This window comes from Macaca fascicularis, chromosome 12 (assembly GCF_037993035.2).
Source record: "Macaca fascicularis isolate 582-1 chromosome 12, T2T-MFA8v1.1".
Taxonomy (NCBI): domain Eukaryota; kingdom Metazoa; phylum Chordata; class Mammalia; order Primates; family Cercopithecidae; genus Macaca; species Macaca fascicularis.
Window position 1 is genome coordinate 137372792 of NC_088386.1, and position 18769 is coordinate 137391560.

The window sequence follows — 18769 nt, forward strand, 5'->3', positions numbered from 1 at the left end:
ATCCTAAATATATATGCACCTAATACAGGAGCCCCTAGATTAATAAAGCAAGTTCTTAGAGGTCTGCAAAGAGACTTAGACTCCCACACAATAATAGTAGGAGACTTTAACACCCCACTGACAGTATTAGACAGATCAAGACAGAAAGTTAACAAAAATATTCAGGACCTGAACTCAGCCCTGGATCAAGTGACCTTATAGATAGCTACAGAACTCTACACCCAAAAACAACAAAATGTACATTCTTCTCATCACCACATGGCACTTTCTCTAAAACTGATCACATAATCGGAAGCAAAACACTCCTCAGCAAATGCATAAGAACTGAAATAATAACAAACAGTCTCTTACACCACAGCACAATCAAATTAGAACTCAAGATTTAAACATTCACTGAAAACCACACAACCATATGGAAATTGAACAACCTGCTCCTGAATGACTCTTGGGTAAATAATGAAATTAAGGTAGAAATCAAGAAGTTATTTGAAACTAATGAGAACAAAGAGATAACTTATCAGAATCTCTTAACGCAGCAGTGTTAAGAGGGAAATTTATAGCACTAAATGCCCACATCAAAAAGCTAGAAAGATCTCAGGTTCACAACCTAACATCTCAATTAAAAGAACTAGAGAATCAAGAGCAAACGAACCCCAAATCTAACAGAAGACAAGAAATAGCCAAGATCAGAGCTGAACTGAAGAGATAGAGACACAAAAAAAACCCTTCAAAAAATCAAATCCAGGAGCTGGTTTTTTGGAAAAATTAATAAAATAGACCGCTAGCTAGACTAATAAAGAAGATAATAGAGAATAATCAAATGAACAATCTGAAATGATAGGGGACTATCACCACTGACCCCACAGAAATACAAACGATTATCAGAGACTACTATGAACACCTCTATGCACATAAACTGGAAAATCTAAAAAGATAAATTCCTGGACACATACACCCCTCCCAAGACTGAACCAAGAAGAAATTGAATCCCTGAATAGACCAATAATGAGTTCTGAAATTGAGGCAGTAGAAAATAGCCTACCAAGCAAAAAAAAAAAAAAAAAAAAGTAGCCCAGGACCAGATGGATTCACAGCTGAATTCGACCAGAGGTACAAAGAAGAGCTGGTATAATTTCTCCTTTTTTTTTTTTTTTTTTTTTTTTTTTTGAGATGAAGTTTCATTCTTGTTGCCCAGGCTGGAGTGCAATGGCACAATTATGGCTCACCACAACCTCCGCCTCCAGGGTTCAAGCAATTCTCCTGCCTCGGCCTTCCAAGTAGCTGGGATTATAGGCATGTGCCACCACACCCAGCTAATTTTGTGTTTTTAGTAGAGACAGGGTTTCTCCATGTTGGTCAGGCTGCTCTCGAACTCCCAGCCTCAGGTGATCTGCCCACCTCGGCCTCCCAAAGCGCTGGGAATTTCAGGCATGAGCCACCACACCTGGCCAAGAGCTGGTACAATTTCTGCTGAAACTATTCAAAAAAAACTGAAAAGGAGGGGCTCCTCCCTAACTCGTTTTATGAGGCCAGCATCATCCTGATACCAAAACCTGGCAGAGATACAGCAAAAAAGGAAAACTTCAGGCCAGTATCCTTAATGAACATTGATACAAAAATCCTGAATAAAATACTGGAAAACTGAATTCAGAGGCATATCAAAAAGCTTATCCACTATGACCAAGTTGGCTTCATCCCCAGAATGCAAGGTTGGTTCAACATACACAAATCAATAAATGTGATTGATCACATAAACAGAATAAAGATTGATCACATAACCACATAGTTATGTCAACAGATGCAGACAAGGCCTTCGATAAAATTTAGTGTTTCTTTATGTTAAAAACTAGGTATCGAAGGAGCATACCTCAAAATAATAAGAGCTATATATGACAAACCCACAGCCAGTATCATATTGAATGGGCAAAAGCCGGAAGCATTCCCCTTAAAAACTGACACAAGACAAGGATGCCGTCTTTCACCACTCTTACTCAACATGATACTGAAAGTTCTGGCCAGGGCAATCAGTAAAGAGAAGGACATAAAGGACATTCAAAAAGGAAAAGAGGAAGTCAAATTTATCTTTCTTTGTAGATGACATGATCCTGTATCCAGAAAACCCCATCATCTCAGCCCAAAAACTTTTTTTTTTTTTTTGACATGGAGTCTTACCCTGTCACTCAAGCTGGAATGCAGTGATGCGATCTTGGCTCACTGCAACCCCCTACCTCCCGGGTTCAAGCTATTCTCCTGCCTCAGCCTCCTGAGTAGCTGGGATTACAGGCGCCCGCCACCACACCCAGCTAATTTTTATATTTTTAGTAGAGACAGGGTTTCACCATGTTGGCCAGACTGGTCTCAAACTCCTGCCCTTGTGATCTGCCCACCTTAGCCTCCCAAAGTGCTGGGATTACAGGCATGAGCCACTGCACCTGGCCCACAGCTTCTTAAGCTGATAAGCAACTTCAGCAAAGTCTCAGGATACAAAATCAATGTGCAAAAATCACAAGCATTCTTATACACCAATAAAAGGCAATCAGCCAAATTATGAATGACCTCCTATCCACAGTTGCCAGAAAAAGAAGAAAATACCTAGGAATACAGCTAACAAGGGATGTGAAGGACCTCTTCAAGGAGAACTATATTCCACTGCTCAAAGAAATCAGAGAGGGCACAAACAGATGGAGAAGTATTCCATGCTCATGGATAGGAAGAATCAATATCATGAAAATGGCCATACTGCCCAAAGTAATTTATCGATTCAATGCCATTCCCATTAAACTACCATTGATATTCTTCACAGAGTTAGAAAAAACTTTTTTTTTTGAGACGGAGTCTCACTCTGTCACCAGGCTGGAGTGCAGTGGCACAATCTCGGCTCACTGCAACCTCTGCCTCCCAGGTTCAGGTGATTCTCCTGCCTCAGCCTCTCAAGTAGCTGGGACTACAGGTGCCTGCCATCATGCCCGGCTAATTTTGTGTATTTTTAGTAGAGATGGGGTTTCACCATCTTGGCCAGGATGGTCTCGATCTCTTGACCTTGTGATCCACCCACCTCGGCCTCCCAAAGTGCTGGGATTACAGGCCTGAGCCACTGCACTCAGCCAGAAAAAACTATTTTAGAATTCATATGGAACTAAAATAGAGCCTGAATAGCCAAGACAGTTCTAAGCACAAAGAGCAAAGCAGGAGGCATCACACTACCCAATTTTAAACTGTACTATGAGGCTACAGTAACCAAAACAACATGGCACTGGTACAAGAACAGACACATAGACCAATTAAACAACAGAGAACTCAGAAATAAGACCACCTACAACCATGTGATCTTTGACAAACCTGACAAAAGCAATGGGGAAAGGACTCCCTATTTAATAAATGATGCTGGGAGAGATGGCCAACCATATGCAGAAAATTGAAACCGGACCCCTTCCTTACACCATATCCAAAAATTAACTCAAAATGGATTAAAGACTTAAATGTAAGGCCAGGCGATAAGGCCAGGCGTGGTGGCTCATGCCTGTAATCCCAGCACTTTGGGAGGCCAAGGTAGGCAGATCACCTGAGGACAGGAGTTTGAAACCACCCTGCCCAACATGGCAAAACTTTGTCTCTACTGAAAATATAAAAAAAATTAGCCAGGCATGGTGGCAGGCACCTGTAATCCCAGCTACTCAGGAAGCTGAGGCAGGAGAATCAGTTGAACCAAGGAAGTGGAGGCTGCAGTGAGCCAAGATCATGCCATTGCACTCCAGCCTGGACAACAAGAGTGAAATTCCATCTCAAAACAAAAAAAAATACCTAAATATAAAACCAGAAACTATAAAAACCCTAGAAGAGGGCCAGGCACAGTGGCTCACATCTGAATCCCAGCACTTTGGGAGGCCAACAGGGGCAGATCTCTTGATGTCAGGAGTTCAAGACCAACCTGGCCAACGTGGTGAAGCCCCGTCTCTACTAATATAATAATTAACTGGGCATGATAGTGGGTGCCTATAACCCCAGCTACTCGATAGACTGAGGCAGGAGAACCACTTGAACCTGGGAGGCGGAGGTTGCAGTGAGCCAAGATCAAGCCACTATACTCCAGTCTGGGCAATGAACTAAGACCCTGTCTCAAAAAACAAAACAAAACAAAACAAAAAAAACAGCCCTGGAAGAAAATCTAGGCAATACCATTCAGGACATAGGCACAGCCAAAGATTTCATGACGAAAATGCCAAAAGCAATTGCAACAAAAGCAAAAATTGATAAATGAGATTTAATTAAACTGAAAAGTTTATGCACAGCAAAAGAAACTATCATCAGAGTGAACAGACAACCCTACAGAATGGGAGAAAAATTTTGCAGTCTATCCGTCCAACAAAGGACAATAGTGGAGAAGACCCAAGAACTCCCAGGAAGGAGGGAGAAAGAAGTGTGATTTAAAATGGCCTCAAATTATTCAGTAGCAATACTGGAAGCTAGAAAGCAATGGGGCAGGCAGTAGTTCCAAAATTAAAAGTAAATTATTTCCAAACTAATTCTTTATTTATTTATTTTTGAGACTGCAGTTTTATTATTACTCAAATCAGTTTCCTCGAGCATTTGGCGATAGTTTTTTAAGAACAGTTTGGTGTGGGGGGCTCCAGACTAGAATTCTGTGCTGTGCCCACATGACTTCTGTGCGGAGAAAGGCTTCTTTCAGATATGTAGATTTTGTAAAAATGTGACTGCTGCTCGCCCTTTGTAAGGAAAAACTAGAGGAGAGAATAAACTAAAAATGAGAAAGAAGGAAATAGAGTGCTCCACATCCGAGATAGGCAAAGGAAGACACAGGCTGTGCCTGCCGAGAGCATCCACCAACACTAGAGCAGAGGGCAGGGCCCCGGGAGAGAGGGTAGACCAGGGACTCAGTTCTTGTGCTGGACCATGTGGAAGAGTGTTAACTAGTGATAGGTACGTGCCAATGAAGCAGATGAAAAGAGGCAATTAGGATTCTCAAGGAAATTTTGAAGAAGGAAGCTTTACTTTATAATATAAAAAATGTAGTTAAATTCACCATGGCTGAGTGTGTGAGCAATACTTACATGACCATTAACATAAATACTGAATTTAAAATTTACCAACAATTAGGAGAGTGTGGGGACGGGCAGGTGTGAGGTATTGGTGGTGACAGAAGCTGAGGGGGCAAGATGTCAAAGTGGAAAATGTGCTTGCTGTCATCAACGTGCTTTTCAGAAACACGGGCTAATGAATAGACGCCTAAGAGTAAATCCCAGCCAGGCAGCCAATACAGGTGCAGCTGGTTCTGTCTGAGGAAGAAGACTTGATGTGGAGTGGGTGACCCTGAGCTGGCTGGGTTTGTTTCCAGTCTTGTAGTCTATTTGGTATTTTCAGATATGCCCTGGATTGTTGGGTGAATATGAAAATGAAAGCAGTAGATTTTAGCATTCGACAGCTAACTGTGCAGCTTTAAAAGTGTTGTCTTAGTCTGTCAAGTCAGGGTGCAATAGATGAAAGCAGTGATTGTCCTTGGATTTTCTGTTTATTTCTCCTTTAAGGACAGTGGTTAAGACCCTGGGATATACACTTGGCCCTCCATATCCACAGGAAAATAAACAATAAAAAACAATACAGGCTGGGCGCGGTAGCTCACATCTGTAATCCCAGCACTTTGGGAGGCCAAGGCTGGTGGATCACCTGAGGTCGGGAGTTCGAGACCAGCCTGGCCAACATGGTGAAACCCCATTCTCTACTAAAAATACAAAAATTAGCCAGGTATGGTGGCAGGTGCCTGTAATGCTAGCTACTCAGGTGGCTGAGGCAGGAGAATCGCTTGAATTCAGGAGGCCGAGGTTGCAGTGAGCCAAGATGGCGCCATTGCACTCCAGCCTGGGCAACAAGAGTGAAACTGTCTCAAAACACACACGTGTGTGTATGTAATTTTTTAAAAAATACAAATTTAACACAGTACAGTAAAACTATTTACGTGACATTTACATTGTATTAGGTACATAAGTAATCTAGAAATGATTTTATTAAAGTATACAGGAAGCCCAGCATGGTAGCTCAAGCCTATAATCCCAGCACTTAGGAAGGTCAAGGCAAAAGAATCACCACAGCTCAGGAGACCAGCCTTAGCAAAAAAGCAAGACCTCATCTCTACAAAAATAAAAATAAAGTACACAAGAGGGTGTGCATAGGTTTTATGCAAATACTACACCATTTTCTATCAGAGACTATTTGGGTACTAGGGTAGAGGGTCCTGGAACCAATTCCCTACAGATACCAAAAGACAGCTGTAGAAATTTCTTATTTTGACCAGAAGGGATTGAACAAGCAGCTGGAGCAGTTATGTGGGGGGCTCTGAGCTATTGTCAGCCTCCTTCCTGGGAGGGCTTCATCTCTTACCTCCGTGGCAGGCCCTCACTCTCTTTTTTTTTTTTTTTTTTTTTTGAGACGGAGTCTCACTCTGTCGCCCAGGCGGGAGTGCAGTGGTGCGATCTCAGCTTATTGCACCCTCCGCCTCCCAGGTTCAAGCGATTCTCCTACCTCAGCCTCCCGAGCAACTGGGACTTACAGGCGGGTGCCACCACATCCAGCTAATTTTTTTGTATTTTTAGTAGAGGCGGGATTTCACTGTGCTAGCCAGGGTGGTCTTGATCTCCTGACCTCATGATCCTCCTGCCTCGGCCTCCCAAAGTGCTGGGATTACAGGCATGAGCCACCACGCCCAGCCTAGGCCCTCGGTTTTTTAGACTCTGTCCTAGCTATATAAATAATATCTAGAGCTGGGGCTGTGGGGATTTTGTTTCCTTTTGTTGATGTTTTGTTTTGCTTTGTTTTTGAGAATACAATTTAGGAGAGGAACTTTGAGAATGTAGTTGAAAATCCTCCAATATTTTACTTTTTTTTTTTTTTTTTTGAAACGGAATCTCCCTTTGTCGCCCAGGCTGGAGTACGGTGGCGCAGTCTCTGCTCACTGCATCCTCCACCTCCTGGGTTCAAACGATTTTCCTGCCTCAGCCTCCTGAGTAGCTGGGATTACAGGCACCGGCCACCATGTCCAGCTAATTTTTTATTTTTTTAAATTCCTGACCTCAGGTGATCTGCTCACCTTGGCCTCCCAAAGTGCTGGGATCACAGGCGTGAGCCACCACACCTGGCCTTCAATATTTTACTTTCAGTAGAAATTAGAGTGACTTAGTGTTTGGGCAATATTTTGGGAACTAGGAAGCTTAAGTTCTCATTTAGACCCTAACATTTGTATCTTGGCTTTGAGAACATCTCACTCAGGATTTTTTTTTAATTGAGATAAAATGTATATGCCATAAAATTCACCATGTTGAAGTATGTAGTTCAGTTGTTTTAGGATACTTACACAGTTATATGACCATCACTACTATCTAATTTCAGAACATTTTCTTCAACCCAAAAAGAGACCCTCATACTCTTTAGCAGTTACTCCGCTAGTCCCCAGCAACCACTGATATCCAGAACAGGCAACCATCAGGACATTCCCTCTATGGATTTACCTATTCTAGGTATTTCATATAAATGGGATCATATAAACATGTCTATTGTGTGTAGTGTTTCCTTGTTTCCAGGTTCACTCATGTGGTCGCATGTGTCAGTGTTTTACTCCTTCTTATGACTAAAGGGGTTTGTTTTTTTCTTTGGAGCTGTCTCTGAGGGGACTGTGTCCCTCACTTTGCTGCCTCTTACATTGAGTTTGCAGACGAGTAAATGTTGGTAATATCAAACGTATAGTCGCTGAATTCCCAAGCAGTGTCTCAGACGTTTTTTAAATTTTATTTTGAAACCATTTCAAGCTTATAGAAAAGCTACACAAACAGCACAGAAAGGTCCTGCTGGCCTTTACCTGAGATGCCCATCTGCCTTTAACTGGTTGTCCCAGTGTTATTTACTACAGAAGGTCCAATCTGGGAGCAAATACTGTACCCAGGCATTATGTCTCTCTGGTCTCTGCAATCTGGAACATTCTTCTTCCCTTGGTTTTCATGACCTTGACATTTTGGAAGATTACAGGGCAGTCATTTTGTAGAATGTTTATGATATGGGATTGTCCAGTGCTTCCTCAGGATCAGACCCTGGGCTCACTGCCTAGGTGAGAAACTCCCGGAGTGGTGATGTATCCTGATTCATGTAGTACATAGGGTCCATCTGTCCCATTGGTGGTGGTGGTAACATTGATCACTTGGTCAAGATGATGTTTGCCAGCTTTTCTGTATACAAAGTTACTTTTGACTAGATAGTGGCTCATGCCTATAGTCCCAACAGAAGCTGAAGCAAGAGGATCACTTGAGGCCAGGTGTTTGAGACCAGCCTGGGCAACATAGCAAGACCTCATCTCTACAAAAGGTCCTACTGGCCTTTTCCTGAGATGCCCATCTGCCTTTAACCAGTTAAACAAAAAAAATTAAAAATATAAAATTAGCCAGGATTGGTATCAGGTGCCCATAGTCCCAGCTGCTCCAGAGGCTGAGACAGGATGATTGCTTGAGCCCAAGAGTTTGAGGCTCCTTATCTCTTAAGGAAAGAAAAGTTACTTTTTGTCCTTTGTAACTAAGTATTTTATGAAGAGATACTTTGAGACTAAATAAATATCTCGAACCTCATCCCACTCATCTTCTAGTTAGATCACTGTGATGGTTGCCCGATGATGACTCTTTAAATCCCATTCTTCCTACTACTGCAAGGAAGAGTTTCCTCTCCATTTATTTAGTTTATGTCACTGTGGATTCATAGATTCGAATCTGATACTTGATAATCTGTAGGTTTCATTATTTATTTTTATCTTTAACTTTCCTGCATTTGGCCCAAGGGAGGCTCTTCAAGCTGCCTCTCGTGTCCTTTTTTTTTTTTTTTTTTTTTTTTGAGGCGGAGTCTTGCTCCGTCGCCCAGGCTGGAGTGCAGTGGCCGGATCTCAGCTCACTGCAAGCTCCGCCTCCCGGGTTTACGCCATTCTCCTGCCTCAGCCTCCTGAGTAGCTGGGACTACAGGTGCCCACCACCTCGCCCGACTAGTTTTTTGTATTTTTTAGTAGTGACGGGTTTTCACTATGTTAGCCAGGATGGTCTTGATCTCCTGACCTCGTGATCCACCCGTCTTGGCCTCCCAAAGTGCTGGGATTACAGGCTTGAGCCACCGCGCCCAGCCTCATGTCCTTCTTATATGTCCTTTTATTTTATGAGCACTTCTTTGCTTTCTTACAAAATAAGACATGCCAGCCTTGTTTTGTACTTTGCCTGCTTCACCGTGGAGTCAGCCATTTCCCCACAGAGCCCAGCCGTTTTAGTGAAGACTGGTATTTAGAGACCAAGATCCATGCACTCAGTGTGCCCATTGCTTTGTGGGGTGTCACCACTCCTGGCCCTCTCAATAGACAATGCTATACACGTGTACATACACCCACTCACCTCACATATCTATATTTACCTTTGTATCTGTGTCTGTATCTGCTGAGACCAGGAATTCCCATCGTTTGCTCCTGTTACACTCTAGCACTATGTTCTAGCTTCAGTGAGAAACCTGACTCTACTCCCAGCCCTGCCTGGCCACTATCACTGCCCCTTCCAGACCACCCTCCTTGCAGGAGCAAACTTCAAACAATGTATAATATTAACACTGATTTTAAAATTTTGCAATAAAACCTTATCAAAGAAATTAAAATTAGCCAGGTGCGGTGGGTCATGCCTGTAATCCCAGCACTTTGGGAGGCCAAGGTGGATGGATCACCTGAGGTCAGGAGTTCAAGACCAGCCTGGCCAACATGGTGAAACCCCATCTCTACTAAAAAACAAAACCAGGTGTGGTGGCACACACTTGTAGTCCCAGCTGCTCAGGACACTGAGGCAGGAGAATTGCTTGAACCCGGGAGGCGGAGGTTACAGTGAATGGAGATTATACCACTGCACTCTAGCCTGGGTGATAGAGTGAGACTCTGTCTCAAAAAAAAAAAAAAAAAAAGCACAAATCTTTCCATTTCTTCTTTTAATTGTCTGTTTCCTATAAATATTTGAAACAATATGGGGAGAGATACAAGTCCAAGTGTATCTTCCTGGTGAATTGCTTTTAAATTATGTAAGGCCTCTTTCTCATGCATTGTATCTGATGATAATATTGCTCCACCAGCTTTCTTTTGGTCAGTTGTTGAGTACATCTTTTCCATCTCTCTGAACCTTTCAGTGTTCTTATGTTCCAGATGTGCCTTGAGTTTGAGACCAGTCTGAACAACATAGCCAAGACCTCATCTCTACAAAAAAAAATTAAAAATAGAAAATTAGGCAGGATTGGTGTCTGGTGTCTGTAGTCCCAGCTGCTCCAGAGGCTGAGGCAGGATGATTGCTTGAGCCCAGGAGTTTGAGGCTGCAGTGAGCGGAGATTGCACCACTGCACTCTAGTCTGGGCAACAGAGCAAGACTCCCTCTCAAAAAAAAAAAAAATTGGCCGGGCGCGGTGGCTCAAGCCTGTAATCCCAGCACTTTGGGAGGCCGAGACGGGCGGATCACGAGGTCAGGAGATAAAGACCATCCTGGCTAACACGGTGAAACCCCGTCTCTACTAAAAATACAAAAAACTAGCCGGGCGAGGTGGCGGGCGCCTGTAGTCCCAGCTACTCGGGAGGCTGAGGCAGGAGAATGGCGTAAACCCAGGAGGCGGAGCTTGCAGTGAGCTGAGATCTGGCCACTGCACTCCAGCCTGGGGGACAGAGCAAGACTCCGCCTCAAAAAAAAAAAAAAAAAATTAATTATCTTTCTAGAACAGATAGATTAGTTATTGACATTTTAAGTCACAGCCATTTCAGGTATAATGGTAAAATGCCAAGTAGATTACTGTGTTGGCAAAGATGTAATTTAAGCATTCCCTATTTCATGAGAAAGGGGTTATGTGTTAGATTACAAATGTAATCTGTCTCTTGAATTTCAGGGCACCACCAAAATCAACACTTTCAATTGGTCCAAGGTCCGTAAACTAAGCTTCAAGAGGAAAAGATTTCTTATCAAACTTCATCCAGAGGTTCATGTAAGTATTGTTTTTAGCTTTTTGTTTTGTTTTGTTTTGTTTTGTTTTGTTTTGTTTTGAGACAGAGTTTCACTCTTATTGCCCAGGCTGGAGTGCAATGGCATGATCTCGGCTCACCGCGACCTCCGCCTCCTGGGTTCAAGCGATTCTCCTGCCTTAACCTCCCAAGTAGCTGTAATTACAGGCATGTACCACCACACCTGGCTAATTTTGTATTTTTAGTAGAGACAGGGTTTCTCCATGTTGGTCAAGCTGGTCTTGAACTCCTGACCTCAGGTGATCCACCCACCTTAGCCTCCCAAAGTGCTGGGATTACAGGCGTGAGCCACCACGCCCAGCCTATTTTGACCATTTTTTAACTCATAATTTATTCTGCTAAAACATAACTACGTTGTAAATCATTTCAGCATAATGCACACAAGAACTCAAGGACAGGATTCGGGACTTAGGTCTGGAGGGGCTGAGGGCAGTCTGCCTAGCTGGTCTCACACTTACCTCTCCCAGGAACCTTGTCATTCACATGTTGCTGGCTCAAAACCCCAGGGTTTCACATTCAGTGGGTCTGGGATGAACCCAAGAAGGTACACATCTGACAAGCTCCCAGGGGCTGCTGAGAACCATGGTTATGGCAGCCTCTTTGTCCTCTAGGTAATGAAGCTGAAGAACAAAGTGTTCAAAATGATCTAAAGTCCTACAGCAATTGAGAGCTTCAGAATGAATTGAGGAGTGCCCCAGTGTTCTCTTGTGTCCTTCATTCAGAAATTGATCTTTGAATAGCTCTAACTGAAGAAGCATTGATTATCAGGAAGTAAATATTCCTTTCTTTACTGACTGCTCATTAATAAAGTAATAGTTACATGTGAATTTACTGAAATGAGTAAAAATGGAAAAAATAAATGCCTGTGCAGTGTATTTGGTAAAACCCAGTACTTCCAGTTATTCAAAGATGTTCCAGTTGCTGCATTTCCATTGTACAAAAGGAGTTAGAAAATAAAAAGATTTGCCAAGCTACCGTGGGGTTTGAAGCTTAAGAGAGAGCCATGCCTGTGTCAGCCCAGACACGTTTTGGGTTATGGGAGATTTACAGCCCTTGGGCCAGTCAGAAGAAAAGTTTTGCCTTCGCCTTTACAAGGCACTTGAGTAGTGGGGCTTCTGTCACTCACTGGGTTCCCGTGCGATATGTAAGTGTGTTTGCTTCTGTCACTCACTGGGTTCCCGTGCGCTATGTAAGTGTGTTTGCTTCTGTCACTCACTGGGTTCACGTGCGGTATGTAAGTGTGTTTGCTTTTGGTAGAAGGCTTGAAAGTGGCTTTAATTGGTGCACAAATATCTCTTCTGTGGATGAAAGGAAAGTAGAAGGAATGCCAGACACACATACAAAACACAAGTAAAAGCTGTTTTACTCTGTGAGTAAAAAAAAAAAAAGTTTCTTGCAGTTATTCTGAGATGATAGGGAAAGTTCACCAAAGCAGCTATTAACTTGAATAGGGCGATAAATGAAAGCCCAGAACTGTTTGCATCTGCATTTAGCAAAGTTACACTTTACATACCTGAGCACTTTTTTAAAGACTAAATGTTAGATTCAAAGTGTTACAGTCTTTGTGGAAGGTAACTGGGTAACATACATCAGCAGGTTCAAAGATGTGCAGCCTTTGAGCTCAGAGTTCCATTTCCAGGAGTTTATCCTAAGGAATAACTGAGAGTGAATACAGTTTCTTCAGGGCGATATTTGTGGGCCTGAAAACTGCATGTCCTGAACATCTAAAACATTCTAGATTTTAAAAATATATACCATGTAGAAACAATTCAGTAATAACATATAAATACGTCAACTGGCATGAAAAATGCCATCCTTTGCTAGGTGGGAAAAGTGTTTACAAAGATATAATTCAGAATGTTGATAGTTGTGTGATTGTGGGTGACTTAATTTTTCTGCTGTTTCTACTGTGAATATAAATACTGTTTCTCTTTTCTTAATTAAGCAAATGGAACCAGAAGACTTTGTATACAATTTTTAGAAAATCCTTCCTGGGCTGGGTGCAGTAGTGCACACCTGTAATCCCAGTACTTTGGGAGGCTGAGGTGGGCAGATCGCTTGGGCTCAGGAGTTCAAGACCAGCCTAGCCAACATGACAAAACCCTTTTTCTACAACAAAATACAAAAATCATCTAGGCCTGGTGTCATGCACCTGTAGTCCCTCCTGAGGGGGTGGAGGGGAGCGACTGAGGTGGGAGAATTGTTTGAGCCTGGGAGGTTGAAGTTACAGTGAGCCAAGATCACGCCATTGCACTCCAGCCTGGGCGCAGAGCAAGATCCTGTCTCAAAAAAAATCCTTACTAATTTTTAATTTTGGAATTCCCTATTGTGTGATCTGCTTCCTAAATGTACTTTCTCTTGTCCAATACTTCATTCTTGAATTAATTAACCTTTATGTTTTGTTTCTAGGGACCTTACCAGGACACATTAGAATTTTTGTTGGGTAGTAGAGATGAATGTAAGAACTTCTGGAAGATATGTGTGGAGTATCACACCTTTTTTAGACTTTTGGACCAACCTAAGCCAAAAGCGAAAGCTGTCTTCTTCAGCCGGGGCTCCTCCTTCAGATACAGGTAGGGGCCATGCCATGACTTGCATGGGCCCCTCACTGGTTTGTAAAGCTGAGAAAATAGGTAATTCTTAGTCAAGAAAGAAATGTTATAAAATATTTCAGAGAATTACACACAAAGTGGAGGTATTGTGAAAGAATAACTAGAGGAAGCATATGAAATAAAATAGTGGAAAAAAATAGGTTTAATAAAAACTTTGCTTACAAATTCAGTTACGCTTACTACAAAGTATAACTTTAAAATATATATGTGGGCCAGGCCCAGTGGCTCACACCTGTAATCCCAGCACTTTGGAAGGCCAAGGTGGGTGGATCATTTGAGGTCAGGAACTCGAGATCAACCTGGCCAACATGGTGAAAACCCATCTCTACTAAAAATACAAAAATTAGCTGGACGTGTTGGCGGGCACCTGTAATCCCAGCTACTCGGGAGGCTGAGGCATGAGAATCACTTAAACCCAGGAGGCAGAGATCTCGCCACTACACTCCACCCTGGCCAATAGAGCAAGACTCGGTCTTAAAAAAAGAAAATATAGGCTGGGCACAGTGGCTCATGCCTGTAATCCCAGCACTTGGGAGGCCGAGGCGGGCAGATCACAAGGTCAGAAGATCGAAACCATCCTGGCTAACACAGTGAAACCCTGTCTCTTACTAAAAATACAAAAAAAAAAAAAAAAATTAGCCGGGCATGGTGGCGGGCGCCTGTAGTCCCAGCTACTTGGGAGGCTGAGGCAGGAGAATGGCGTGAACCTGGGAGGCGGAGCTTGCAGTGAGTCGAGATCACACCACTGCTCTCCAGCCTATTTTTTTTTTGAGACTCCGTCTCAAAAAAAAATAAAATAGAAAAAAAATTTAAAAATAAAATATATGTGTGTATATTTACGAGAGAGGATGGGTAAATCTTTTGTCTTTTACTCTAAAATTAATGCTGACTTACTGTTCTTTATTAAAAATCTGAATCTTTATTCACAGTGGAAGAACTCAGAAGCAACTAGTAGATTATTTCAAAGACAGTGGAATGAAGAGAATTCCATATGAAAGGTAAGCTCTGGCCTTTACGATGTAAAGTGTGTGCCTTTAAAATTAATATTTAAATATATATATATGGAGAGAGAGCGAGAAGAGTGACTGAGTCTTTCTCTGTCACCTAAGCTGAAGTACAGTGGCACGATCACAGCTCACTGCAGCTTCAGACTCCTGGGCTCAAGCAATCCTCCTACCTCAGCCTCCCGAATAGCTGGGACTATAGGCACACACCACCATCCCCTGGCTAGTTTGTTTTTTTGTTTTTTTTTCTGTAGAGACAGGGTCTTGCTATGTTGCCCAGGCTAGTGTCAAACATGTGGGCTCAAGTAATCCTTCAACCTCAGCCTCCCAAAGTGCTGGGATTATAGGTGTGAGCCACCATGCCCAGCCTATTTTAAATATTAATCTTTACTTGACTAAAAGTCACTTCAAATACATGAACGTGTATTTTTACAGGAGTTCAGTTTCAATGTTTTAAAGAAAGTGGATTTGTAATTTTTTTTCTTTTGAGACAGAGTCTCGCTCTGTCGCCCAGGCTGGAGTGCAGTGGTGCGATCTCAGCTCACTGCAAGTTCTGCCTCCCAGGTTCACGCCATTCTTCTGCCTCAGCCTCCCAAGTAGCTGGGACTACAGGCGCCCGCCACCACGCCTGGCAAATTTTTTGTACTTTTAGTAGAGATGGGGTTTCACCTTGTTAGCCAGGATGGTCTCGATCTCCTGACCTCATGATCCACCCACCTTGGTCTCCCAAAGTGCTAGGATTACAGGCGTGAGCCACCGCGCCTGGCCTATAGTAAACTTTTAATCTGAAAATTCTTGTTGTTTCTCTGCATGTGGAATTTTTTCCTTTAGTGTGAGTGTGTAATCTTACCTCTCTTGGGACCTCTGTTTTTTATTTGAATTCTTATTTTCCATTATCCTGCCCCTTTCTAGTTAGATACCTCTTAGCTACATTTTCATGGGAGGTTTTCTTCATGGATACAGTACATCCTTGCTGCTTTAAAAACAGGCGCTGAGTAAGGGAGGGTTTGGTTTCTCACAGCTTGTTCTCTGTTTTGCAGAAGGCACAGCAAGACTCACATGTCCATTCGTGCTCTGACTGCAGACCTACCAAAACAGGTTAGTCTTTTCTGGTTAAAAATGTAGATAATAGTAGTTACCTGTACTCTTTTGGAAAATAATCTGTCATTATTGTAACAAGAGTCTTAAAATTAATGATATTATTTAATTCAGCAATTCTAATTCTGGGACTCTGTTTTCAGAAAGGAGTCCTAAATAGAAAACCAGCAGGGCAGTGGCTCATGCCTACAATCACAGCACCTTGGGAGGCCAAGGCAGGAGGATTGCTTAAGTCCAGGAATTTGAGACCAGCCTGGGCAACATGGCGAAATCTCGTCTCTACAAAAAATACAAAAATTAGCCGAGCACGATGGTGGCTCACGGGTAGTCTCAGCTACTCAGGGAACTGAGGTGGAAGAATGGCTTGAGCCCAGGAATTTGGGGCTACAGTGAGCCAAGATAGTGCCACTACAGTCCAGCCTGGATGACAGAGCAAGATCTCATCTCAAAAGAGAGAGAGAGAGAAAGCCTGTATGTTGAGATGTGCATTGTAATGTTGTGTATAATACACTACAAAATCCTGACAACTCTCATCTGTGCCAGATGACTTACTAACTACGTATTTAGCTATATTCACTTAGTAGGATTTTTTTGTTAACCACTAAAAGCATGGCTTAAAAGAGTATGTGGTAACATGGGGAAGTTCTTGCTGTTATGTTACAAATGAAAAGCAGGAAACAAATTTATATCTCTATGTCTTTGTCATGATTGCAACTATATCAAAACAAAGATACACCAACTCACACAGACACTTCACACAAAAACATTTGACAAGAATGTCCCAGCATGTGACAACAGCTGTTCCGTGCCACTGTGATGGGACATCAGCGACCTTCTCATGTTTCAGGTCTACTTCACTACAATCCCTTCCCATTTTTATGGTGGCGTGTTAACTTCCACGTGCAAGCATATTTTTACGTTGCATCTTGCTTGTTTTGTTTTGTTTTCCCAGACAGAGTCTTACTCTCTTGCCCAGGCTGGAGTGCAGTGGCATGATCTAGGCTCACTGAAACCTCTGCCTCCTGGGTTCAAGTAATTCTCGTTCCTTAGCCCCTCAAGTAGCTGTGATTACAGGCACACACCACCATGCCTGGCTGACTTTTTTGGTTTTTTTTGGTTTTTTTTTTGAGATGGAGTCTTGCTCTGTCGCCCAGGCTGGAGTGCAGTGGTGCGATCTCAGCTCACTGCAAGCTCTGCTCCCCGGGTTCACACCATTCACCTGCCTCAGCCTCCTGAGTAGCTGGGACTACAGACGCCCGCCACCACGCCCGGCTAATTTTTTTGTATTTTTAGTAGAGACGGGGTTTCACTGTGTTAGCCAGGATGGTCTCGGTTTCCTGACCTCATGATCTGCCCTCCTCGGCCTCTCAAAAGTGCTGGGATTGCAGGCGTGAGCCACCGCGCCTGGCCGCCTGACTGATTCTTGTGTTTTTTAGTAGAGATGTGGTTTCACCATGTTGGCGAGACTGGTCTCGAACTCCTGGCCTCAAGTGATGCACCTGCCTTGGCCTCCCAAAGTGCTGGGAATATAGGTAGGAGCCACCGTGCCCAGTCAGAATCTTGATATTTTTATATAACATATCATAAGTTTTTCTTCATGGTGCTACAATTTCGTATTTATAACCTTTATCTCTGTTCAATGTTAATTTTTAATGGTTTGTCATTTATGCTGTCATAGCACTTCAGAAGCTACACTTGCACCTCATTATATTAAAAATTATGTGAACTAGGCACAGTGGCTCACCCCCTTATTCCCAGCTACTTGAGAGGTGAGGCTGGAGGATTGCTTGAAGCCAGGAGTTCAAGACCAGCCTGGACAACATCGTGAGACCCATCTATCTGAAGATTTTTTTTAATTAGTCAGGTGTAGTGGCACCAACTATAGTCCCAGCTACTTGGGAGGCTGAGGTATGAGGATCACTTGAGCCCAGGAGTTCAAGGCTGCAGTGAGCCACAGTTGTACCACTGCACTCTAGACTAGGCAACAGGGTGAGAATGTCTCAGAAAAAAAAAGCTCATGGTGTCCCAGTTTTTTTTCATGGGTACATGAAAACCTTAAACTCTTTTAGATATGTTTCCTCTTTAGAAATTTCTTGTTATCAGGAGGCTGAGGCAGGAGAATGGCATGAACCCAAGAGGCAGAGCTTGCAGTGAGCCGAGACCACACCACTGCCCTCCAGCCTGGGAGACAAAGCAAGATTCCGTCTCAAAAACAAAAAAAAAAAAAGAAATGTCTTGTTAATTTAATTCAGTTGAAATGAAAAGGAAATGTATTTTTTAATTGTTCCTTTACAAAGTTTCTTTTTTTTTTTTTTTTTTTTTGGAGACAGAGTGTCACTCTATCATCTAGGCTGCATGATTACAGCTCATTGCAGCCTGCCTCTGGTGATCCTTCCACCTCAGCCTCCCAAGTAGCTGAGACTACGGGCGCATGCCACCACACCCAACTAATTTTGTATTTTTTTTTGTAGAGACAGGGTCTCACCATGTTGCCTGGGCTCAAACTCCTGGGCTCAAGTGATCCTTCTGCTCCAGCCTCCCAAATGTTGGGATTACAGGCATGAGCCACCATACCCAACCACAAAGTTAAGAGTTTTTTTGGCCAGGCGTGGTGGCTCACGCCTGTAATCCCAGCACTTTGGGAGGTCGAGGCGGGTGGATCACGAGTTCAGGAGATCAAGACCATCCGGGCTAACACGGTGAAACCCCGTCTCTACTAAAAATATAAAACATCAGCCGGGCATGGTGGCGGGCGCCTGTAGTTCCAGCTACTCGGGAGGCTGAGGCAGGAGAATGGCGTGAACCCGGGAGGCGGAGCTTGCAGTGAGCCGAGATCGCGCCACTGCACTCCAGTCTGGGAGACACAGCGAGACTCCGTCTCAAAAAAAAAAATGGAGTCTCGCTCTGTCACCCAATCTGGAGTGCAGTGGGGCGATCTCAGTTCATTGCAACCTCCACCTCCCAGGTTCAAGTGATTCTCCTGCCTCAGC

At 43.2% G+C, this 18769-nt stretch overlaps 1 protein-coding gene across 17 annotated transcripts in view; it reads left to right on the forward strand.

Moving 5' to 3' along the window:
• Positions 1 to 18769, forward strand: part of FARP2 (FERM, ARH/RhoGEF and pleckstrin domain protein 2) — a 148167-nt gene that overhangs the window by 74890 nt on the left and 54508 nt on the right. For all 17 annotated transcript variants that reach the window (XR_010580201.2, XR_012421691.1, XM_045368419.2 and 14 more), the window contains 4 exons: positions 10933 to 11028; positions 13475 to 13638; positions 14607 to 14675; positions 15722 to 15779. Coding sequence is in view for 15 of the 17 variants with exons in the window: in XM_045368419.2 (XP_045224354.2) it covers positions 10933 to 11028; positions 13475 to 13638; positions 14607 to 14675; positions 15722 to 15779 (387 nt within the window). In the remaining 2 variants the exon portion in view is untranslated. The remainder of the gene's footprint in view (positions 1 to 10932; positions 11029 to 13474; positions 13639 to 14606; positions 14676 to 15721; positions 15780 to 18769) is intronic.